This window comes from Pygocentrus nattereri, chromosome 16 (genome assembly GCF_015220715.1).
Source record: "Pygocentrus nattereri isolate fPygNat1 chromosome 16, fPygNat1.pri, whole genome shotgun sequence".
In the NCBI taxonomy this organism is placed as follows: Eukaryota; Metazoa; Chordata; class Actinopteri; order Characiformes; family Serrasalmidae; genus Pygocentrus; species Pygocentrus nattereri.
Window position 1 is genome coordinate 22,539,237 of NC_051226.1, and position 27,192 is coordinate 22,566,428.

Below are 27,192 nucleotides of genomic sequence, written 5' to 3' on the forward strand. Positions count from 1 at the left end.
AGTGATTAGCTTCTTTGCCTAATTTGTCTCCATTCATTATCACTAGGCAGCATTCCCATGCAGAGATTTTGGAGGTGGGGCCAGTTGTGGAACAGGTATATTATGAGGTGACAGTCTGCTTATCTGGTCAGATTCTTGTGCTTTCTACAAGTACACTCTGAAATATCAAGTTGCAAGAAAAGATTCTTTGGAGAAATGCAAAGGAAGAGCTACTTTTGGATCCCTGAATATTTGTTCAATGTTCTTTAACCCTTAAAGAACGTATTCTTTAAGTATTATTGTCTTATTACTTAGTAATTACATGGGATACAGTGCAAGAGTTATTCTAAGATTACAGCGTGATATAAATATTTGGGCCAGCTGGTGGGTCCTGACCATTTAAGAGGTTAAAGAAACCATTTTTGTAAATGAAATATAGAGTTTTGAAGAACTTTTGAGTTCAGTTAAGTTAAATAATTTTAATATAAAATCTTGTAGCGTTTACTGCTATTAAAGAAGGAGAACCTGCATATAAACAAGTTGTTGTGCTTTATTTAATGGCTGTAATCAGCCACAGCCACACTGTACAATAGCAGGGTGTTTGGCTAACAGCTAGCTTTACACACAGCTCACATCTGTACTCTCTCACTTCTGAGCTCCAACTGACTCGGTTTTTCCTGTTCTAACAGATTTATTTCCCCAAAGAAAGGAAGCTTTGCCTTCACAATAAGAGTCCCCATCAGAATAAACACAGAGAATAACAGCTGTAGAACAAACAACCCAGAATATTATGTGCAGTTTCCTAAACAAGCTCCAATATTTTAAACAGTCCTATAACCTTTTTAATGTTGAGCTTGTAGCCTCTGTGTTGTGTGCTACTCTTAATTTCCAGTTTGTTTCTCCCTGTTTTATGAGGAATTAACAGGGCTACATTCAGACCAAATTGAATATATCACGCTCACAATCTTTACAAATTTCTACAGCTTTATGCAAATCCTCCCAGAAAAAAAGAGAAAAAGAGTAAAGATTCTATACCAAAGGTTTTTAGAACTGTATAACCAAGCCAAGAAGCATTTAGCAACCTTTATTTTACCTTTATGTAGTGTCCTTCGGCCTTCTGACCAGCAACATTATAAAGAGTTACTGACTCTTTTCATCTGAGGAAATCTGATCCCTGGCTGAAAGAACCTGTTTGCTTGTTGCTCAGGGAGGACATCATAACTGTCAGGTTTTTGTTTATGGATGCTAACAGGTGGACACTAACAGCTCTTTCTGGCTGATCACCAGACACCAGACACACAAATTTACTGTCTAGTTTGCACTCTTGGATTCTGTGCTTGTTTCATTGAACATTATTTGTGATCATGTCAGGAAACTGTAAAAACAAATCAAGCTACATAAATCTTTTCATTAGGCCTGAGCATAACAGTCACTCTTATCTCTGGTTAGTCTAAAGTACAGCAAAGCTGAGAGACATCTACTGTGGTACAGTGTTTTGTGGAAATGTGCTCCAGTTACTAGCTAACATAATAGCCACAAGTGAGTGATAATTAGCATGTAATTTATTCTGACATACCTAATTTGGGTTAGTGGACCATAATTACCTGCATAAATCCAACATGTGTACACTTTTAGAGCAAGTGATCCAACAGTGATCATAAGCTCTGACTGTTATAGCTTGTGTATAAGTGTGTGTGTGTGTGTGTGTGTATGTGTGTGTAGGTGGTAGGTAGATTTGGGGGGCTTCAGACGATTGCCATTGACAGCTTGCAAGAGGTCCTGGTCTCCGTTTGCAGGGACTGGATTAGCACCATTATTTCTGACCAACATAACCCACCTGTCCAAATCCTTCTGTTCCGGAGGTCACCCCCATATACACACACACACTATACACAAACAAATCACTTCCAGCCCCTAAAGCCCCCCTCCCCCCGACCCTGGTTTCTTTTTAGACAATGTCAGAACATGTGGCCTATCCATATGTAATAAGAACTGTCACTAACACTTTATTTGAAGGCTGCTTACATAGGGACTTCACAGCAGATGCATAAGCATTGAATAATATATTTATAAAGCTAGTACAAATACTTGAATATTTATAAACAGTTTATGCCAGTAATGACAAATGACAGCATTTTTCTGAATTCACATAAGGACCTTTAAACTGTTCCCTTTATAACACTGTTATGAAGCATAATGAAGTTCAAAAGGCAAAGGCCTAGCTAAGAACACTGTTCTATATATTACTACTCTATATATTCTACTGTACAAATGTATAGCTTCTGTTAAGGAGATTTGTGTTGCTGCAGATATGAACTAAATCAAAGCAATACAATATAGTAATATGATAAATATTAAACTTAAAGTACTTTTACTGTTGATTCTTAAGTACTCAAGTACTAAAGTAGAAATACAGACAGTGACTTTCATTGGAGTAATATTATGCCCAAGGAATTTTACCCAAGTACAGGATTTTTGCACTATATTCATATTGTACTATATTGAAACATACACTGTAAAAAATGAGAGATCAGCTCAAATCAAAATTATATTATTGTCAACTTGAAGACACAAGAGTTCATGCAACTCAAATGTCTTAGGTGAGTCAAAAGTTCTATTAATTTTTTCGTTCTGCATCTCAGGTAAATAAATAAAAGAAATTTGTGTTTTACACTCAATTTTTCCACTGGCTAGGACTCTTTTCATCACACCGTTCTAGTAGACATTTTTTCCTCTTGAGCACACACTTGTAGGTGGCTATAGCGTTGCTGGCATTTAAACTTACAACCTCCCGTTGAAATGATGGCTTAGTCTGTTGCACCACTCAGGCACACATAATATCGCTAATTTTGTGTCCATAAATGTTTAATAAATTATAGACATTATTTATTATTTTAACTTTGCAGTGTTGCATAGTCTCATGTGATGCAGCTGTCTAATAATTTGTCCCAACAGTGAGAGATTGTGAGTTTGAATCCCTGCAATATCACAGCTATTTATGAGCCCCAAAACAAAACCATGCCAGAGGGGCTTGTGTGATAGAGGAAGTGTCAGCTAGTGGGGAAATTGAGTAAAATGCAAATTTTACTCAATAATACAATACAGTTGTATTATATAATACAATTTGCAATACAGACTTAGAAACAGTAGCTTTGAGAATTTTTGACTCAACTAAGAAGTTTGAGTTTGGATTCAGCTCAAGAAAAGCCATGAAATGACTATTCATTTGAAGTCACATTTTTACAGTGTATGGGAAACAAATATGATAATTATTACTGAATTTTGAAGGTATCAAAATAGGACTCTTATTATATGATGTGGTTTGAAAACATTCTGCAAAATCCGTTCCAACACCACTGACTTTTAAATGATAATTTCAGGCTTTGCACGTCAACTCATAACAGTGCATACCCAACATACTTTAATGTGTTTTTTCTCCCAACTCAGTAATGCGGTTTCTTTCAGTTCTAACATTAAAACATTGAAAAAATAAATCTCCATTTCTCTCTACCTCAGTTGAAAACCACAGCTGTCTTGGTGTGAAAACAAACACAGAAACATGCATAAATGTCCACTCAAAGCAAACACACAAAGTTTGCACCCCCCCCCCCTTTCTCATACACAGTTCTCATATGCAGTTCCCTGCAGAAGAAAGACATTGTACCTCTATTTTGGTGAGCTATTCATCACAGAGGAAGCATTCTCCCACATGACAGGACATATTTGACAAATTTTGGACAACACAGAGATGCGCTCTGGCACTCAAGCAATGGAGTAATGTGTGTCTGCAAACATATATGGTGACAAGGTCAGGTTCTCTATCCAAAGCCTTCACCTTGAAAACTAACACATACAGCATGTATGCATGTTTTATACTCTGCAGGCCTGACAAGTGTCACAATCCAGCATTAATCTTTTTCAGTTTGTTTACACTACATGCCATATACACTCTTGAAAATAAAGATTCCTTAAAGCTACACTATGTAAGATGTGGGGATTTGAAGGCCTGGTGGAAAGGCGTAATTGCATGCAATTCCAGGTTCAAGACTTCTTTAGTAAAGAAAATGGTTCTATACAGATTCATTAACACTCAAAGAACCTTTTGCATGATTAAAAGGTTCTTTGTATCATGAAAGCGTTCTTCAAGTTGATGGAAAATGTGTATAAATACGCTATAGATTGTTCTATATAGATGATATCTATGCATGTTCTCCTGTTACAAGCTTGACACTGTAACAATAGAAGAACCCTTTTAGGTGCTATATAGAATTTACAGCAAATTCTCTATGTGGCTAAAGAACCCTTTCATGATGCATATAACTCTTTAATCATGCAAAGGCTTATTTTCAATGTTTATGACACACATTTGATTTTGCAGTTGAGTTTTCAGAGGAAAGAAAGAGACTTTTGGCTGTTCATGCTGAGCTTGTCACTTCTTGTCTACCAGGGACTTCGTGGCAAGCAGGAACGCATGCAACCTGGTAAAATGCAGTTTAAGGGCTACTTGTGTGAATGACACAAAGCCTGAACATTACGGGTGAAAGTGTCACAGTCATATTCCGAGTTTTGTGGGTGAAAAGGATTACAGTGTCTTTGATATGAAGCACTGCCCTTATAAAGCACTGAACCTAAAACCTACTTAAGTGCTAATGGTGCCCCCTTGTGGGTAATTTTCACCCTGTTAAACATGGGTGAGTAAGTGAGTCAACAAGGTGCTTTGCATCTAAAAATGGTTCCAGAGAACCATCCAGGGAAAGGTGCTGTTGGGGATTGCTTGGGCATTGCTTCAAAGAACTCTTTTTGGCACCTTTATTTTTGTAAAAACTGTAACTGTTCTCTTGTAAAGGCCTTTAAACGGGCATAGTTAAACTAATTCTGGATCACTTCTGTCCACACATTTAACGTGGCATCGTTTTTAATGCCTGACTGCATGTCTGATTTAAGTATCTTTACTGTTTCTAACTCTAAGGTTTTACAATCTCTCCAGTCCACCAGAAAAGCACACACAGCTTGAGCATATCACCTGTCAGTAGCCTCAATGAAGAGGGTTGGAGAGAGGGAATAATGAAGAGAGAGGGAGATATGATCTGATGAGTGACAGCTCAGACCCGCTGTCCTAACGAGGTGGACAGGGTGACAGGAGATGGTGGCGGTGAAAGGATAATTTGGAGGCAAAATTTTAAAAAAGACAAAGAAGACAGTCTGTAGTACAGAGTTAGGTTTAACCTTCCTGGGTGTAAACATAAACATACACATTGAAATTCCTTGTTTAAGTATTTCTCACTTGCAGTTCACTGAAAAACACAGAAAGTCTGTCAAAAGTGCAGATTCTAAATTTGATACCACAATTGTGATTGTAAGAAGAAGTTAAAACATTTTAATAACATCTTAAACTCTAAGGACACACCTGAAGGTTAGGCTTGCATTATTCACTTTCATAAAAATGTCATTGCTGCCATATAAGAACCTCCAAACTCTGTTTATTAGTATTATTTTAGTTTCACTGTTTAAAATGTTTCTCTTTATCTGGTCATGGTTTAACAGAAATGGTCCAAAGGAACACTGTTAGCAAAAAGGGTTCTATTTAGTACCACAAAAAAAGGTTCTTGTATGTGGCCATAACAATAGTGCAACAATAGTTTAATAACAGCGTAAAAATAGTGGAACCGTTTTTGGTGCCATATTGGAACTTTTTGAATGGTTTCTTAAAAACAATTTAACAGGCTTTCCATTACAGAGAAGAACCATTTAAGCATTCAAGGGATTTCTTTGTGTTCTCATGGTTCTATGTATAATCATTGCCATTACTAAAGGACACTCTTAGCAAAAATAGGTCTATGTAGTAAAGAAAAGGTTTTTGGTCATGTAAGAATAGAAGAACCCTTTTGCTGCTATACAGAACCATTTTCAAGTAACCATACACGTTTTCCATCATTATACCATGCAAATAAACATTTGTTGTTCTTGTTAATTGCTGAAGTTTTACATACACTTATACTTTTACAAAGGACCTCTTTTTTGAGGAAGAACTTTTGAAGAACCCCTTTTTGGGATGTACTTGAAATAAAAATCTCATTACATTCATTTACATCGAAATGTAATTTTCTCACAAAGTTTTCTTGCAACTGTGACAATGTATTACGGAATTCCATAATAGTTACTGAATAACATGTGGTAGTTACTAGACAAGGAGGCTTAAAAATCACTAAATAAACAGGGTCTGAAAGTTATTGTTGTGCACAGTGTCTTGTTTTGCAGAACATTGGACCTCATTCACCAACCACTCCTGAGAATATTTTCTTAAAACCCACTTATGCAGTTTTCCCAAAGTATCTAAAATTCACCAGTGTTTTCTTACGTGGGATTTGTTATTCACTAAGCACAGAATCTACAGATACTCAAGACCAAAGGTGTGAACAATTCTGCTCTTTAAGGACACGTCATAAACTGGCTTTGTACTTAATTATGAAGTATTAATTATAGAATTGTATTTAGACAGTACAGAGAAACTTCTAACCCCTAGACATCTAGGGGTTAGCCATTACAGTGACTGATGCCATGACTGCTCTTCCTTAATGAGTGAGATGTAAGTCAGCGCTGACTGACTCTGCTCCTCTACTAACACAGCTAATTAGATTCCTCCGTGGTGTAGACCATGTTAAGTTGGCCCCAGCACTCATTAACCTCTCGCTCTGCTCATCCAGCAACTGAGAGCATGTTTCATCAGCTCCAGCAGCTGAGATACTGTGAGGGAGGGGGAAAACAAGGAGGGAGACAGAGTGAGGGAGTGATTGAAAGACAAGCAGTTTGACCGTGGCCTGGGAATGCTCCATGTTGTGGGGGGTGGGGGTGTGATGAGGTGTTACTTTGAACATATGCCCAACCGCCACATACTGAGCACAGCACTACGGCTGGGAGGACGGTATGGAGAGGGGGAGCTCTAAGAGTCCCTGTGTCAGAGAGGAATGGCCATCCGTTAAAAGGACGCAGACACTTAAACTCTCTAATGTCATGTGAAGGGGCGTTTGGCTGTAATGAGTTATATCTTTATTACTGAAAGAAGTGAAGTGGTTCAGTTTCAAATAAGCAGATGCAAATAAGCAGCTATTTGCACTTTGAGTAGTAATGAGACTGAAGAAATGCTGACTAAAACAGGTACCTTTATTGCAACAAGTGGCTTAAAGCCTATGTGCATTATGAAATAAAGGCTCTAAAATGGGCTATTTTGAGTGACTCTAAGAACAAAAGCATTTGATTCCCTAAAGAATCTTTTACCCCTGAAATGGCCAGGGCCCACCTGCAGGTTTTATTACACACTCATATAACCTAAAAATAGCTCATCTAGTTAGTTACTGGACAGTAAGCCTTAGTATATAATAAGCCTGGGAATTTTAAGAAGTTAAAAGGAGTGGCTTCAATTGTAATTTTAAAGAATTTTCGACTGAGAGGTTCTTTATGAAACTAAGAGTGGATCTTCTCTTCTATGCCAAAGAACCTTTTGTGGTACCTTTATTTTTTAGAATGTTTACAGTTGTAATCAAAAGTTTGGTATCCTGGTAAAATGAACATTTTGTTCATTTTCTCAGTGAAAAGTAAGAACACATTGTCTACAGAGGAAGGAGCACATGTCTGCACAATTAATGTTAAATTACAGATTATTTGCTTAATGTCACACAGAGAGGAAAAAAAACTTTATGTTAAACTCAGTAAATAAAATGCAAACTGTCAGATGTTCAAACATTTGTCAGTGACTGTATGAGGCAGGCTTCATAAACTGCTGTTGGGCTTATCAATATAAGAATACTAATTCTCTCTCCTTCTTTTTTGTAAAAAAAAATCACCTCTGGTGCACAGCCACCAGGTCTTGCAGCCAAAGGAAGGCCATTATACCCCTGTAGAGGAGGGGGCGCATGTTCGGGCAGTGCGCTCATGGAACCCAAACTCGCCGTGCGTCTGCAAATCCCCAGCAATTCCCCTCTTATTCAGTATGTTCAATACAACCACTTGGGACAGCTATGGTGGCAAGAGAGGCATGCTGGCACTGCCAATGCAATAAATCAAGATGCCACAGCACTATCCCTCCACCACCCCCCCACCATCCCATCTAACCCCCAACACACACACACTCAATTAAGAGCAAACAGAGTATAAATAACACAATGCCTTGGACATTACATAGAATGAACACAAAGATGCCACATGCCAACTCGGCATTCCTTAAAGATCAGTGTTTGATCAAACACAGCCCAATGCTACTGTTCATTACTGAAAAGATTTTTAAAAAGGCTCTGCATATGTTCTAAAACAGTTTGCATCTGAGTATCTGTTGCTTTGCAGTGCTGTGCAAAATCCTGAGACCACTCCCCTTAATTTATTTATTTTCTAGTCAAAGTATATGAGGTAGATGTCTGGGGTCTAAGGCAGTTGTGATCCATTTAGCTTTGCTCTGAGTAGTTTTGGTTTTCCCAAAACCCAGTCAATCAATCAAAAATGTAAAAATGTGAGCATGGGGTATATACAGGAGGAACTGGCCAGTGGTCAAACAGTACTTCTTAGATCACTTCTGAGAGCCAATATAATGTTTTTCATTGGAATATGAAAAGCATAAACTGATCTTAGATCAGCATTTTCACTTTAGGAAAGAAATGCCTGTGATCACTTGCATGAAACATCTTAAATATTTCTTTTAAATAGTTCTAATTTTAACGCTTAGAAAGGGACAAATGAGAGTCTAAAATATTCACAATTATTTTTTCATGATTTTAAGAGGTATTACCCACCACACTTAATGTAAAAGGAAAAATTAAGGCCAAAATTCCCTCAAGCTGTTTTATGGAAGTGACCAATTTGTATAATTTATGATGGTCTTTAAATTCCTATTACATCAAAATAACCAGCCTTTGAAGTAGTGGAGAATGACAGCCCTGTCTGACCTGCTGTCCATGATCCAAACATTAAAACGGAATTTATTGATTGTTGTAAATACATGTAGTACACCCAGTGATATTTAATACGGCGGGCTGGCAGGCTGACTCGGATTCATCAACAGCATGACTTCTGAGAACATGCCTGACATCATCCACAAATGACTCGCGCACAGCTTTTCTAGAACACGATGAATGAGATGGGGATCAAGGTTATAACATTGTGACAATATCACTTATGCATGTCTCTCTTCCCCAATTTGTTTGCTTCCTGGAAACCCAAATGGCACAATTTGTGGTTCTGAAAACTGAGGGTGCCTAGCTGGTGAAAATTAATGGGCACGAGGTGTCCAGGAATGTTCGTGGTCGTCATTTCTCCGGCCACACCCACCTCTCCTTGAGACCCTTGGCAGCTTATAACCCTTGGTGTTATAAGCACATATGTGGTTTACATTTTCACGACAGTTGCTACGAGGATAATCAGGCTAATTTAACTCTGCAAATGTCTGCCAACATACCTGTGGCTAGAAGCCATCCATTGTAATCTTCACTTAATTGCTAGTCTCCAAACTGACCATTTTAAATGGTCTTTGGGGTTTCTACTGCGTACATGTAGAAAATGGGACGGGGTCAGCTTTAGAAAAGTACATTTTAGAAGTGTTTGACTCAACTTAGGTATATCCAACCTTTAAGCAGTTCTTGGAAAGCTGATATGTTGATTGATGGGCCTTTGGCTGCCTGACACAGCTGCCAAGTTGAACAAACATTTATGACTGCTATTCTGCCATTAGCATCTCATGTCTCACCACTGTTCCAGCCCATCACCTCTTTTCAGGAAAGCATTGCTCTCATTCTTCCATTGCATACTTATTGTGAAGCCATTTGAGATTTAGGCTACCAATCATTGGTTAATAATGTTTCAGATCACGGAGAGCTGATATGAGGAACATGCAGCCTCATACTTCCTCAGGAAAACCAAAATATTGTCTGAACACCAACAGCAAAAATTGGAATAGTCCTGATCTGTCTCCTTAAACAATATGTTCTGAACATGCATTCTAAGAGAGATGTAGGCCACACCATAAGAGAACAACACAGTTCTGGGGAAGACCTGATCTTTCTGAGAAGGAATTCTGTCCAATGTCCAAATGGAGCGCCAATGAGGTTCCAAAAAGCCACCCTATTAATTTGGATAGCAGCTTGTCCACTTCCTTGAAGCTGGTGGCACCTCAAGCTACTTCAGAGTTGCACCGCAGCCTAAGGCCACTGCTAAATGCGGCTGGTGAGTAACTGTGGCAGGTAATTGTAATAATCTGCAGAGCTAAATGTTCCACACTGGGGGGATGCCTGAGAGACACACTAGGGTGGCTGACTGCCATTTTACTTCTGAAAATGACACAAAGCCATGGACGCTGAGCTTGTGGTGCTGACAAGGCCCTTTTAAGACAAATTGGTCACCCAAATTTTGCCTATGGTGATAGAAGTGATTAATAGATGGGGCTCTTATTTATTCAACACAGTTGATGTGGCTATTTTCATCTTTTGCTGACCTGCTGCAGCAAAGTACATGGCACTGGTGGTTATATAATATATACATTTCTATCATAGTACGTAAGTGTGCAGTGTTGATAATGTACATATGCCAAAATATGAACACTTTTTCTCGGGCTTCCTGTGTATTTGGTGCAGCAATCATTATCAATTCATCGATCGACAGTCTAAAGGCTTTTTGGAGAACCCAATTTTGTTTCTTTAAAGAATCTTGATGAAATGTGTGAGTATGAGGAACCTTTTTAAACAACCTACACATAGATCCTATATCAGTTCAAGGTTTGCCTTAGACACCTGGAATCAGTTAAACTAGACACACCCAAGCTTGATTATTGCCAGCTCTGTTGAATCTAAACATCCCTTATATAGAACCTTTCCAGCAATGTGAAGTAAACATATGAATATATACGTGTGTGTGTGTGTGTATGTGTGTGTGTGTGTGTGTGTGTGTGTGTGTTGCTGTTGGCAGAAGAAACCCTTGTATCTCCGTTTTTGAGTTTTTGACAGAATAGTGCCAATTGCCCTTTACATTGTGTATAAATGGACCAAACAAACTGGTCCAAAATGACTTCTGGTTCCATTGATTTAGATTAAGTAGGTTTTTGCCTTTCCCTCTTAAGTCACCATTTGAGTGGGATTTACTGGTGTTCTTGGCCTAAAAAAAGCCTTTGACCTTTTTTTATAGAAAATAATTGCAGTTAAAACTGATATTTTCCCCAAATTGTTCAGCCCAGTGTCACATGGTCACAGAACTTGAACAGTTCACACTTAAAAGCCCTCCACTGGGGCTGAATTAAAGCAATTCTGATAAGAAGAGTGGGCCTCCACAGCCATGTGATTTCCAGTTATACAAAGCATTCGGATGCACTTGCTGCTGATAAATGTGGAACAGCCAGTTTAGGGGCAATTTTTTACATGGGTGCTATAACTTTTTTCCATTCAATAAATGAAACAACCATTTATCATTTCTTCAGGCTCCCTATGTCATATATTACATTCTGAAAGCAATTAGTGTCACAAATATGCAGCAATACAGGAAATCAGGCAAGTTCTTTTCCACAGCACTGTGAACAAGGCTCTTCTACTGACATGGACTTGCTTTTGTTTGGTGAGACATGTGAAAAACAGGTGCGAACATACCATAGCTGATTGTTCAGTAAGCTCATGACAACAGAACGTAGCAAAGATGTCAGCAAAGTAATGGATACTGCAGGACAGTATTCATCAACAAGAGAGCTCACAGAGCTCTCCTGCTGGATTTCTTACCTTCTTCCACCTCAGGTTGTCAATTATTTGAAGTGGTGCATCTTAAATGTTGCCCATAAAAGTGTTCAAATGAACTGTTGTGTAGAAAAATGCTAACATCATCTCATATGAGAAAACACAAATCAAATAAAACAAATCTAATAAAAACCCTATGTCCCTATGTTGTGTGACTTTAGAGAAAGAGCAAAGGCACTGAAAATAGCACTGTAAAGCTACTGTAAATCATAAACAGTTGGATAAATCACGTTAAGTGAACAAATGGACAGATGATTCACTTGATTGTCAAATAAATTATCATTCCACCAAAGCTACTCCTTATTTCGATGGTCCTCAAGGATTTTCTATAGATGTTAAACTGCTAATAAACTACCTGGTAAATTACAGCTGGATATCAACAGTGCTTACAGTTAGGTCTAGAATTAGGATTGATGTTAAGATTAGATTTAGGTTTAGAGTTAAAGTCAAGTCAAAGGTAATATATTTTGCAGCTCTGTTGAGTTTACTCAGTTGTAGATCTCCTAATCCATCGTTTTTTAGCTCTGCATCAGACTTACAGAGCTAAACTACTGTGACTCCATCGATTTTTCAAAAGTTCGGCATAATTAAATGGCTAAGATGTAAATGATGTCATTCAGAGTAGTTTGGTGCAAAATGTTTGATTCTAGTGAAACTTACTGAGTCGGAATCATTCACAGTGGTAGTGGTAGGAACCAGACGTCTAAAGAATTTAAGGCCTCTAAAAGGTACATCACAGGAAGTTACGTCAAATGGTTATGAATACTCAGCCTGATGTCTGAGACATCATTTTATAGTAGTTTTGGGATAAGTTTTGGCCTAAAATGTACATTAATCTGTTCATGGTGGAGGGATACATTTAGGTTGTTCTAAGGCAAAATAGTCCTCAAAAAAAAGTCTTTTTTTAAAGATTTGTTTTACCATCACCAGCATTACATACAAAATCCATACAAAAAACATACAAAAGAAGACTTATCTATACTGGTTTTAGATGTGAAATGAAATGGCTGTTTTTGTGTTTAATTGTTTAAGTCAATGGCTTAATTTGAGCTTGCTCAAAAAAGCAGTAATTGTACAGATAAGCTGATTTACAATGCATCTATGAGGGGTTCCCAGAATAAAGTGATACTGCATTGTCTAAACTAATCATCCAATAACTTTCAGTAATAATGAATCTCTCTTTACAGGTCCCTTCAAGAGCCGCCTGAAGCAGCCATTACACCTCTCTAATGGAAGTATTGTAGACTGCTGACACCTGCTGGTCATATGGTCCTCATACGGAATAGAGATATGATTTATAACACATTTTCCCACAATCCCACATGCTGCATCATGCACCTTTCTATATAGTGTCCTAATACAATCTATGAAATTGTAAATGGATTTACAGAAGTGTTTTTGAGATTTAAATCATTTAAATCGTGTTCATGGTTCTATATAGCACCATCTTTGCTGAAGATGTGTATGTGTGTGTGTGTGTGTGTGTGTGTGTGTGTGTGTGTGTGTGTGTGTGTGTGTGTGTGTGTGCGTGTGTGTCTGTGTGTGTGTGTGTGTCTGTGTCTGTGTATTTGACTAGAATTAAGTACGTAATTAAATACACAAGTTTGTTTTACTCTCTGGTGCGACACACGTGTACATTTTGGTTTGTAAGAATATCATAAATAGCGATGTTTTTATTATTTGATTCTCCTTTGCTTTTCATTCAGTTATACCTTCAAACTGCAAGGGGACAGGAAGCACTTGGTTGCAGCTGTTCCTGCTAAAGGTGACGCCGTTATTAAGTTTAGGGGGCAATTAAATTTTCACATGGGTGATACAGATATTGCCAAACTTCTGTCTTTCAGTGATGAAATTAATTTAAAAACTGTGTTTTATGTTTCCTCATATTCTCTTGTCCTCTACTACATTGAAGACATATGTAATATGGGCTTGTTGGTTTTAGATAATCTTGAACAGCGTTTTTATTGTTCGATTGCCCAAAGCTTTTCAAAAAAAAAGTCAGGTCAGCTTTAAAAATTATGAGAAACTATTAAAGCCCATGCAGGTCACACTGCTCTGAATTCATTCACCTTTTCAGTCTTTCTTGGACATTTAAGCAACTCTGTGGCACCTGAGTGGGACAACCATCTGACTACCTGCCCATCAAGCGATCATGAGTTCAAATCCTGGCAATAAAAACTCAGAAGAAAAAACTCTCAGGACAGGAAGGTGGAAAACTCTCAGGAGAGGAAGGCAGTCAGATGGTTGTGTAGTGGGAAACACCTCTGCCTTCTATGCTGTAGACTGGGGTTCAATCCCCACCTGGGTAAGCACCCTACACTACACCAATAAGAGTCCTTGGGCAAGACTCCTAACACCACCATCGCCTACCTGTGTAAAATGATCAAACTGTAAGTCACTCTGGATAAGAGCGTCTGCCAAATGCCATAAATGTAAACGTAAGGAAGGCTTCACCTCCCTGACTGGGGGCACTGTGTCATCAAGTGGTTGGACATTAGCAATGACTAAACTCTACAATGAACTGAGTAGAGCCTCAACAAAGCTTGTATTTTCATCCCATGCTGATAATCGATAATTGAAGCTCTAATTATCCTGGCTCATACACTTTTTACTTACTTGTTAGACTTATTAATGAGCTGGTCTAAACTGCTTCTCTGTCCGGGTCGCGGGGTTGTCTAAAACATCACATTTCAATAGACAACAAACATTCAGTCAGTCAGTAATATGATCAAATTGTAGGTGCCGGAGAACAGATAACATTTCTTTTTTTATTTCAAATATTTAGTCATTTTTACCTATTAATGATTTTAAGAAAGTTAATCTCAGTTGTCAAGTCTTTGTTTTTACTTCTTAGTAATTATAGTAATAGTAAGAAAAAATGAATAAGAAATATTAATCAAAATATTATCAGACTTAGATTTAGAATCATTTCGTATTTAGGCCAATATTTTAAAGTAAAAACTACTGCACTGAGTCATCACTAGTCTAATTAAGGACAAGACTATGATTAGTTTTACTTCAATTTGACATTACACTCTCAGGTGTAATAAAGGTGCTAAACTGTCACTGGGGCAGTACCCCTCTTCTCACTGGGGTGGTACCCTCAATCTCAGTACCTTTAGTCAGGGAACATATTTATAAAATAATCCTTTGAAATTATGTTTTCTAAGTTGTACTGAGTCCACACATCCCGTCTCATCTCCAGGCTTTTTATTTTACTGGTTATGAAAAGGTATACATACGTACGGAGCCTGCTGGTGACATCCTGTATAAATAAAAAATAAGGCGTGGCCACACCTAATTAACATGTGGGAATGCGATCCTAATGCGTGGCCACGACTTAGTAAGGCATGGGAATGAGATGATTACGTCATGGCCATGATTTAGTAAGCCGTGGGAACGAGATCGCTTCTTATTAAGTCGTGGCCACATAGTGAGATTTTGTTTCCATGCTTTACTAAGTCGTGGCCATGACTTAATTATCCCATTCCCACGCCTCACTAAGTCATGGCCATGACTTAATCATCCCATTCCCACGCCTTACTAAGTCATGCCAAACATTATTTTTATTTATACAGGTTAGTTTTTACCTGGGAAAGTGTATTTAAGATACACAACTGGACCTTAAATCGACTGTTGTACCTTTGAGGGTGCATTTACATTGTTTGTACCTTGATGAATGAAAAACGCACTTGCACAGTAACTTTACTTGTAGGCTGGAAGTTTTATACCATCAGGTAACTGGGAAACTCTGAACAAATGTTTGTATGTTCACACACATTTTTTTACAGAGCCCCGCTGGTGACATCCTGTATAAATAAAAATAATGCGTGGCCATTTTATGTGGGAATGAGATGATTAAGTTGTGGCCAAGACTTAGTATAGCGTGGGAACGAGATCCTAATGTTTGGCCACGACTTAGTAAGGCATGGGAATGAGATGATTAAGTCGTGGCGTTAATAAGGCGTGGCCACGCATTACAGGATGTCACCAGCTATTTTTACTACTGTGAATGAATTCGAGTGAGAAGTGAGATCAGACTGGGCCTCCAGTGGTTTCCCTGTAGCGCAGGGCGTCCCCGGTGAGCTGGGTTGTTTTAGTTCCATCCCTCCTGCGTTAGGATTGGCTGGTTCTGTCTGTTCTCCTGCCCTTTGATTGGCTAGTAGTTTATCTACGCCAGAAGTTCGCCGCACTCCCAGCCAATCATAGCGCAGGAGGCGGCGCGTGTCCAAAGTATGTGATACAAGCAGCGCGTGCCCGCGGAGCCCTCTGACTGGAGAAACCCGAACCTCCAGCATGGTGAACAGGAGGCGACACGGCTCACGCGCACATTCACACCCGCGCCGCAACCCTCCACCAGCCCAGGTAACACCAGACCGCGCCTGCGGCTCCTTCACGGAGCTTCTGCTGCGGTTCTTCATCCTTCTGTACTGACACAGTCCGCGGCGGAGATGATTAAAGGGGAGTTCCACCGAATTTTCAACATTTCTGCGTAATTCAGTGGTTGAGATGTAAACAAAGTCGTTCAGACGTGATGTGATGTGTAAGGTTCATTGTAGAGAAACTTACCCTCTCAGGTTTCTTTACAGTGGTGGTGATAGGAACCAGGCGTCACAATGTCTGTAACACAAATATACACCTGTCCTAAACGAAGCTGCATGACTCTGCACGTGTCCTTTGAGTGTTTTTATGTAATGTTGATAAAAGAAAACTGAAAAAAAGGTTTTCTTTGGGGGCTATTTTGTATTACAACCACCTGCATGCACCTCTAAGCCATTAATGCATTAAAACACATTTTAGACCAAACTCTTAACTGAAAACTAATCAAATAACATCTCCAGCTTTAGGCAGCACATTCTAAACCACTTCATCTAATCACTTTCTGTGAAGGAGCTTTTAGAGGCATTAACGTCTTCAGACGTCTGGTTCCTGTCGCCACCGCTGTGAACACTTCTGGCTCAGTGAGTTTCTGTAGACCGGAGCATTTCACACCAAACCGCTCTGACTTTCTTACATCTGAATGATTTTATTATGCAGAAATAAAATATGGTGGAATTCCACTCCTGTGCCACTGTGACTTACAGTCTGTGAACAAGTTATCACTCCATAACAACAGTCTAGCTTTTATCACTGGCAACTTTTTGAGTTTTGGTCTACAGCTGTGTGATGACACCAGCATCACACTGGTATCTGTTAATAATTGTTTTTTTAAATGAATTGGATAGATTTTTACATTTTGCTAATAATTCATTTTGAAATTAATTTAATTATGCATTTATTGTGTTCTGGAAGAGCAGAATGTTTAGGTGACACTGGGCTGCTGTGATAAAATGGATTTGTTTGTATATTTTGCTGTATATTTTATATCATATTAACATTTCTCTCTAAGTAGGTCTAAAGCATCCACAGATATGGACATAAAAATATCTGATATCAGCACCGGTCTACAATTCACACATCAGTGCATTGCTGGTGATGTCAGATGTTTAAGGCACTCGGGGTACAATATCTAATATATTTCATGTACAAATCAAAACTACCTGGATTTGCATTACAGAGCAATCTAGCATTTATTTATGCTGTTCTACAAAATCAGTAAATTGAATAAAATGCTAATATTTTATCACGGTAACCCAATATCAGCTAAAGTTTCTGCACTTCCAAACTGCACTACATCATCAACTGTTGGTTTAATACATAAGTCAAATCTAATCATCTGTTTGATGCAGATGAAACTGATTTGATCATGATCTGCTGACGTGGATATGATTCCAATATCATTGCGCATCCCTAACAAATAGATACAAACACACAGTTGTATGCAAAAGTTTGCACTCCCTAGTCAAATGACATGTTTTATTGAATTTGTAGGTAAACATTAGTTAAAAGTAAAAACATCCTCTACAGAGAACAAACTGAAATATGTCATTTTCTCATTGTAATTGACAGGTTCTGTTTATTTGCAGAGGTTACCATATTGGTGAAAAAAGGAAACATTAAATATAAAATGTAAAATAACTTTTGCTCAGGCCACATATATTTTATCTGCCCCCAGTGAGCTAGAAGATAAACAGTAATTGTGCATTAAAATGCGCAGAAGTGTTTTTTCAGTAGAGGATGTGTTCAGTAATTGCCACTTAGAAAATCAAAAAAGCATATAAGACTGTTGAAGATGAACATGATCACATTATGTGTACATATCCCTAAAAAAAATCTATAAAACTTTACTGCAGCATTATTACATAGTAACTCATGCCTTTTCCATTTAAATTTAAATGATAGATTATAGTTCATGATGTGTGTGTGTGTGTGTGTGTGTGTGTGTGTGTGTGTGTGTGTGTGTGTGTGTGTGTGTGTGTGTGTGTGTGTTTGTGTGTTTAATTGTAATCCATATTAACTGACAAATTTCAAAATTATAATTTTTTTTTATTTTAAAATGCTGAATGTTATTTTTGTAGTACTTGGCATTTATATACACTGCTTGAACATTCATTCAGGTCTGATTTGCTGTCATTCCTATAACACATGGTCTTCTGTGATAATGCTGTGGAGTAATGGAGGGCACTAAATCAATAAAACTCTTACATAATATTTGTGTGCACATGAGTAGTTTGCTCATCTGAGTCAGCAAAGACTTGTTCCATCATGCAGTGGCTCATAGTTAACATACAGTCGGGCACAGTTAACATACAGGGGGCACAGTTAACCCTTTAAATTCCCAGGGGCCACTCAGGCCCAAAGTTTCATTACACAACTCTATAACTCAGCTAGATTACATTAAAGTCCCTGTAGTTACTGAACAATAAGCCTTCAAATGTAATAGGCCTGGCATTTGAAGGGGTTAACATGCAGTGGGGCAAAGGTAACATACAGTGGGGCACAGGTAGCGTGCAGTGGGGCACAGATAACATGCTATATGGGGCACACTCATTAGCATGAATTTGCACAATTATTATTTTTTTGCATCTCTTTGTACAAGAGTTGAGTATGGGAGGGAAATCCTGCCAAAAAGGAAATGAAAATGAAAACAATAAATGTAAATGCAAACCTCTTTTTGCCATTTTTCCAAACATCTGTGCAAATATCCTGCCAAAATTGAAAATGAAATGAAATTTAATTTGCAATTTAATTTTTCACATGAGTACGAGCCGTTTGTGACAAAAATAAAAATAAATTGAAAACGCCTATTTGTCATTTCATTGTATTCGTTATTCTGGTTTTTCACGGCCAAATCTAACATGAAAACGCTAACAGACAAAAGAAAAAACAAACTTCACTTTGGCCTTGGCTTTTCTTCATGAAATGCAGAAAATGTGTCAAAACTAAAATCAAAATGCAAAGTTTACTTTCTTGTTTCTTTTTCATAGTGATTGGCTGCAAATCTGATAAAATTAAAATGAAAATGCAAAATGAAGCAAAATGAAAACGAACATCAGCGCCACCTGCTGCAGATGCACTTTTCATTTTCCAGTTTTCTTTTTCTAACTGACCAACATGCAAATATATGTTAATTAGCACTATGCAGGGTTACGGGTACATTTTAGGACATCCTCAGCCATCCGCGTCGGAATCTCCAGCATTCCTCAAGATAAAAGACTTTTTTTCATTTCATTTTGATTTTAGTTTTGACACGTTTTCTGCGTTTCATGTAGAAAAGCCAAAGCCAAAGTGAAGTTTGTGTTTTCTTTTGTCTGTTAGCGTTTTCATTTTAGATTTGCCTGTGAAAAACCAGAATAACGACTACAATGAAATGACAAATAGGCGTTTTCAATTTATTTTTATTTTTGTCACAAATGGCTTGCACTCATGTGAAAAATGAATGAAATTGCAAATGAAGGCATTTCATTTCATTTTTAATTTTGGCAGGATATTTGCGCAGTTGTTTAGAAAAAGAAATGCCAAAAAGAGGTTTGCATTTACATTTGATTGTTTTCATTTTCATGTCCTTTTTGGCAGGATTTTCCTCCCATCGTTGGGATGCTGTGCAGAATGTAAAGAAAAGTAGGATGCAATGATATGAAAATCATGTAAACCATACTTTTAAAGAAAAATACTACAAAGACAAGATATCTTGGTGTGAAAGTAGAGGAGGCAATGGATAGGGCAAGATGGAGGCAGATGATCCGCTGTGGCGACCCCTAAAGGGAGCAGCCGAAAGAAGAAGAAGACTACAAAGACAACATATCAAATATTGACACTGAGAGATTAGATTGTTTTTGGGAAAATGTGTGCCCATTTTTTATTTGATGCCAACAACATGTTCCAAAAAAAGTTGGGGGCATGTTTACCATTGTGCTTCATCACCTCTTCTTTTAACAGCACTCTGTAAGCGTTTGGGAACTGAGGAGACCAACTGCTGTAGTTTTGAAAGTGAAATATTTTCCTGTTCATTCTAACTGCACTACTGTTTATATTTGCACTATTTATACCTACAGACCTTAATCTGTATGTGCCTTATGTCACTTTAGTGTTCATTTCATAGCCTCTTATATTTATATTATTTTTTATTATTCAATTTTTCTACAATTAATGTTTATTTTTATGATTAGTGTCGTGTTTTTTTCACACTTTTCCTGTTTACCTTCTATTTAACTGGTAACTGGTACTGCCCCTTTTGACAGAAACAAATTAATGTAGCATTTCAGTGGGATTCAGGTCTGGGCTTTACTAGACTCATTTTTTTTCTTTTTGAGCCATTCCTTGATGGATTTACTTGTGTGTTTGGGATCTTTATCCTGTCACAAGGTCCACTTCTTCAACTTTAGCTTCATAAAAAACTTTATTCTTTGTACTATTTTCAAACATAGGGTTTCAACAACTTGCACATCATTGGATTTAGTTTTATTTACATTTTGCACAGCGTCCCAACATTTTTTGGAAATGAGGTTGTAATTATGTACCAGTTATCAATATATTTACAATATGGTGCCGCAGTCATCTGTGTTGTTGTTACAGTGATACTACGTATTTGACTGAAATCTTTATGTAAACTATGGCATTTTATGTTTATCTTCAACACATTTGTTCTTATCCAATGTAAAGTTTATGTTGCCACTGTCTAGCTAGTTTGTGTTAACTGTACGACATGATTTACATGACATTTCCATGCGTCTATCCTGTAATAACTTGTGCACACAGAACTACATTTGACAGGGCAAGTCTGTGTGTCTCCACTTTGCCCATATTGGCCATAAACAGGGTTACAACATGAAATATCCAGATCCTCAGCCACTGCCTGCTATGAAATGCCTCTTACTATTCTTGTTTGTCCTCGATTGGCTGTTCTGAGGAAGTTCTTTCAACAGCCGATGGTCCAAAGGCCACTGACAACATCACAGAGTTAGAGTACATGTACATATTCTGTGTGTTCATTGCGTGTCTATGGATCATTTGTCATTGCAGTTTCTTATCTAATACCAGATAGGAAGAATTGAGGGAATGAACATAGCAGTTATGTCAGGATTGTCCACTGCGGTGTTGAGCACTATTTTACATTTACGGCATTTGGCTGACGCTCTTATATATGTGGGCATAGAAGTATTTGATCATCAGCTAAACAGTATGTATAAATAAATGTTAAGTAATAGAACAAAAACAGAAGACATTTGACTTTGCAGTCATTCATTTGATAATAAATTGATTGAGATGTCATTTTTGTCTGCTGAAAATTAAGCACATTTCAGTAACTGGTGCTGCCCCTTTTGACAGAAACAAATTAACGTAGGTATTTCTTGTAACTGTCTACCAGTTCCTGGAATCTCCTGGAAGAATTCTTTTGAACTCTTTGCCTGTTCCTTCATGCGTGTACAGCCTGTTTTAAATCAACCCACAGCATTTCAGTGGGGTTTAGGTCTGGGCTTTACTAGACTAATTTTTTTTCTTTTTGAGCCATTCCTTGGATTTACTTGTATGTTTGGGATCTTTATCCTGTCACAAGGTCCACTTCTTCAGCTTCAGCTTATGAACAGATGGCCTTACATTCTCTGCAGGTTGCAAGTTGACCAGGCCCTGATGCAGGAAAGCAGCGCCAAACCATAACATTTTCACCACCATGCTTTATTGGTATGAGGCTCTCCTTTTGAAATGTTGCCCTCTGGTACTGTGCCCAAACAACTCTATCTTTGACTCATCTGTCCAGAGCACATTGTTCCAGAAGTCCTGGTCCTTGCCTAGATATTGATTAGCAAGCTTTAGTCATGCCCTGATGTTCTTTTAGACAGCAATTCCTTCATCCTGGTGTACCTCCCATATAGGATAGATTTGTGCAGTCTCTTTCTAATGGTACTTTGACATCCGCAGTGGCAAGAGCTAATCGCAGATCCTGTGATGAAATTTTTGAGTTCATTTGGCATCTTATGGTCTGCTCTTGGGTTAAAATGATCAAACTCTTCATGAAAAGGAGAAGGTGTGTTGAGGCTGAGAGTAGTGCTGTGCATCACCGGGAGCAGCACTGTTCTAGAGCAATTATCTTTATGGCTGTTGAAGACTGTATAATTAGTTATGGCCATTTAAATGCTTGGCAGGTTGTTATCAGGTCAGAACACTCAGTCCAACTCTGCCCAGCATAATCCTGCCTCTAATGATCTCTCTCACTCTGTCTCTCTCTCTCTGTCTCTCTCTCTCTCTCGCTCTCTCTCTCACTCTCTCTCTCTCTGTTGAAAGTAAACATGGCTAAAGGGCAGAGCGCACTGACCCAACAAAGCCCAACACTGTGTTGATTAGCCATACCTGAGTGTGATTGTTGAGAGTCTCTAGGCTATTTTGCTTATTCACACTAATCTGGAATGTTCTCCATTCTCACACTGTTCTAGACTATTCTCACCATTCACACTTTTCTAGAATGTTATCCCAACTCATGAATGCTCTAGAATGATCTCCCCATACACTGCTCTCCTCCATACACTCTGTTCTAGAATGTTCTCCCCATTCACACTGATCTAGAATGTTCTCCCCATTCACAGTTTTAAACGATTGTCCTCATCCACACTGTCCTAGAATATTTTCCCATTCACACGGTTCTAGACTGTTCAGGTCACACTAGTTCATTTGGATTAGTGGTTTTCTTAACATTCTAAAACTACTGCCAACCCCAGAATGTTAGTGTTTGTCGATTTTTGCTCGGTTGGTATCTGTATCAGGCTTCATGTTTTCTGTTTGGCATTGGGAATCAATGAAATCCATGTCAAATTTCTTTTGACAGACTCTGAGACAACCAGCAGTCTTTGCTAAAGCATCGGGCTCTGATTCTGATGTCCCTCATGATAAGCTGACCTTAGCCCAGGCCCGGCGGGGAACTCCCGGTAAGGCCAATTCTCTTTTGTTCATAGATGGACTGATAGATTTCTGTGTAGTGCTGAACTTTGTTGGAACATGGAACAGTGTGCTGGGCAGAGACTGAGGTGATTAATGCAGCATAAAGTTACCAAAAATGATTTTAAAGCAATGCCAAAAAAGAAGCACAGTTGATGCCCTAAAAATGGTTCTTTTAAAGATTTTCTTTGTAAATGAGATGTGTGAGTGTGAAGAATATGGAAGCAGTGAGCTTTCGAGAAATGTCCCTTCTTCTTTAGCTCACCGGCCTGTGAGAGTCTATGCTGATGGAATCTTTGACCTCTTCCACTCCGGCCATGCACGAGCTCTAATGCAAGCCAAGAATCTGTTCCCCAACACACGCTTGATTGTTGGAGGTGAGGTATACACACATAAACAGCTCACAGACACACTGACTACCAGCAGAGAAACATTAGTCTTCCTATTTTGAAACATTTACACCGCGGTGTCCAACCTCCAAAAAGGTGTGTACAAAGACCGGTGTGGCTACAGGTTTTCATTCCAAATAATGATTCCACTTCTTTAATCAATTGGTCAGTCTTCAACTGATTATGTGAGCTCCTGCTTTGTTGGAATGAAAACCTGCAGCCACATCAGCCCTTTGCGGATAAGACTGGACACCCCTGACCTACACAGAGTTTAAGTGAGGCCTAATAAAGCTTTAACTTGCTCCACAGAAAACAAGGAGACTTAATTATATCTGTGTATATCTGTCTCAGTTTGTAATGACGAGCTGACACATAAGTATAAAGGCTACACAGTGATGACTGAAGCTGAGCGCTACGAGGCCCTCATCCACTGCCGCTACGTAGATGAGGTGGTCCGCAATGCCCCGTGGACCCTCACACCTGAGTTCCTGAAAAAGCATAGGGTCAGTAGAGTACTTTGCAATCATATTTTCTCACCCAACATACAACTGTATGTTTCTAAATTATTGTCACCATCAAGAACTGGAGCTGGTTGGTGTCTGATGTCACATAAACAAGATTTTTCAAATGCTTAATCTAAATCTACTTTACTGATATTCTGCAGTTGTTTCTTTTACACAGATTGACTTTGTAGCCCATGATGATATCCCGTACACTTCTGCTGGATCAGATGATGTCTATAAACATATCAAAGCGGCAGGTAGGGACAGACCCTGAATTTCCCAAAATCAGACATTATATGCAACATAGTAAATATGAGTAAGGCAAAATTGCAATGACAATGCAATATTACCAGATCATATATGCACCAGAGGGTGCTATTAGCACATAAATTGTTTTGGTGCTTCACACTAATTTCACTGTGTCTTTGTTCTTCGTTTGAATCCTGTTTTAAATATCATGAGAATATCAAATCATGAACCACTGTGAATCGAACAGAAACATAGTCACAAGTTTATTGTTATATCCCTATTGTTATGTTTCCTCTCATATTTGCTCTCTAAATTTTGATCATCAGTCATCTTTGTTTAGTTTTGAGGGAGGTAAATAATTGAATGGACCAAATGTCTCTGCTGGGGTTGTGTGTTAGGAATGTTTGTAGCCACTCAGAGGACAGAAGGCATCTCCACCTCTGACCTTATCACACGCATAGTCAGAGACTATGACGTCTACGTCAGACGGAACCTTCAGAGAGGCTACACAGCCCGGGAACTGAATGTTGGTTTTATCAATGTAAGAATCCTTAAATATGCTTTACATACACTTTTAAGTGATTCTCAGCTTGGGTGTATACTTTTAAGAAAAGAAGTTTGCTAACTTCTTGCAAACAATTACAGGAGAAAAAGTATCGTCTGCAGAACCAGGTGGATAAGATGAAGGAGACGGTGAGGACGGTGGAGGAGAAGTCCAAACACTTAGTGCACCGTGTAGAGGAGAAGAGCCATGACCTCATCTTCAAATGGGAGGAGAAATCCAGAGAGTTTATTGGGAACTTCTTGGAACTCTTTGGTCCTGATGGAGCATGGGTGAGTGTATGGGGGTGCTACAGTATGAAATGGACATCCACTTCTTATTAAGGTTGTGACCTATTTAGTAATGCGATTTGGAGATTTGAGGCTATTTCTGACTATATTCGTATTAATATGAAGTGAATAAGGGACTTTAGGTAGATTAGACAACAAAAGTATTTATTAATCTTGTTAGCAGAGGTTGGTAAAGTGGCTTAAGCCCATGCTCAGATAAACCTATTGTTACTTCAGTGAAATAACTAAAAGAAAACTTACGTCAGCAAACAAAAACGTGGGTAGAAATTGTACTTAAACGAGATGATTAAGTCGTGGCCATGACTTAGTAAGGCGTGGGAACAAGATCGCGGCTTACTAAGTCATGGCCACGACTTAATCATCTTGTTCCCATGCCTTATCAAGTTGTGGCCACGCATTATTTTTATTTATACAGGATGTCACCAGCAGGGCTCCGTAGGATCCAGTGATATTCGAGAGAAAAATGCTTATAGGACAAATACGCATCAGCTTTGAAACTTTTTTGATAATCACAGGATGTGACAGAGGCAATTTTTGAAAACCCCATTCAGTTTCTCAGAGAAATTACTTTTAAACCTGAAGTTCCTTATATGGGCGTGGCGCTGACTGGAGAATGACAACATGATCATAGTGGTCTATGAAACAAAGTCTCAGGCATCACTGTCTTTCACTTTGACCTCTGAGTTTTTCTAACACTTTCCGCTGTTCATTTGGCAGCATATGATCCAAGAGAGGAGTGGTCGTGTGCTCCAGGCTCTGTCTCCATACCAGTCTCCCCGCAGCTCACCCAGCAGCAGCCCCACTAGAGGGCGCTCTTGCTCTCCCCCATCTTACTGACCCATATCAACCATATCTAATGGAGCCCATCTGTAGCAGTGTTGAAGACACACACACACACACACACACACACACATATATATATATATGTAGAGAGAGAGAGAGAGAGGCAGCAAAAAGTATTTGGACTCTATAACTCTTTAACCATTTCTGAAAATCTTCAGTTACATAATAAAATAGTTGGCAAAATGAATATTTGTTTCTGAGAGAAACACTTTTAGCACAACATCAAACTAATGGTTTAGTTTGTGGCTGGACAAAAAAAATCTAACCAGACTGCAACAACAGTTCTGTAAGGTGCAGATGTGGAAATGACAAAGCTTGGGCCTGTTTCTCTTGTGTTTATGGAATCATTCATTGAGAAGCATTTAAAGACATTTGGGGTGCAAAGTCTGCAAGGAAACTACTTAAGCGATAATGATCTGAAACACACCAGCCCTGTTTTGAAAGTGCCAAAAAATGCCACTCGGTTTTATGTTTTGTCTCCTCACACAACAAACTTAATATATTTTTAAGTATGGAACAAATGTCCAAATACTTTTTGTCCAAATATGTGAGATCACATTTTTCTCTGAAACCTGGAACAGCAAATTTTAGAATTCTGAAAATTTTAAAACAAGTTATGACAAAATGAAGAACAACTTTTTCTGCGCTATTTCTAGGTCACTATTTACACTGGAGCAAATTTGTGAAACTCACCATTTTAAGTACAAAAACAGCGGATTTTAGACAGCTCCCAGCTGGATTTCATCTACTGATCTGAGGCTTTTGCTCAGACTTATGGAATTCATGCCAGCTTGAGGACACATTAAAGCAAAAAGGGGACCGAATACCAAATACTAAGAAATTCTGAATTTCATAAAAACATTCAGATTCTACTTTTCACTCAAATTGTTATGCTAATAGCATAATTTGTAATGAAAAACTCTGTATTAGATTTAAAAGAATGCAAAATAGAAGCATTTTAACAGTGGTTTCAGACATTTGGACCCCACTGTGTGTATACAAACACACATACAAACATGTAGACAAATACGCACTCACACAAAACCTGTTTGCTGCATTCCAGTATCACTGTTTGTTTAGAACCTAAAGCACTGCCTGTGAAATTACATTGACACTACGTTGTAATTTTGATACGTTACTAAGATGATTGGTATTTATTGATGTGATTTTGTATTTATTGATTCTGTTGAGCAACTCAATCAGGTGTACTTCAATGAGCTCCAACATTTGTAATTCTATGCTTTTAAAAATGTAATAAACCACAACTCTTTATTAACAGCCATCCATAAACATTTCCTCAACATATTCATC

The 27,192-nt window shown here is 38.3% G+C and overlaps 1 protein-coding gene across 1 annotated transcript; it reads left to right on the forward strand.

Annotated features, from left to right (window-relative positions):
• The first annotated feature begins 16,006 nt into the window (after positions 1-16,006).
• pcyt1bb (phosphate cytidylyltransferase 1, choline, beta b) lies at positions 16,007-27,157 on the forward strand. The gene is made up of 8 exons (XM_017704430.2): positions 16,007-16,100; positions 22,936-23,035; positions 23,306-23,422; positions 23,786-23,937; positions 24,116-24,194; positions 24,585-24,727; positions 24,832-25,020; positions 25,756-27,157. The coding sequence occupies exons 1-8, from the start codon at positions 16,032-16,034 to the stop codon at positions 25,873-25,875; spliced, it is 969 nt and encodes a 322-aa protein (XP_017559919.1). The 5' UTR covers positions 16,007-16,031; the 3' UTR covers positions 25,876-27,157.
• The last annotated feature ends 35 nt before the right edge of the window (positions 27,158-27,192 follow it).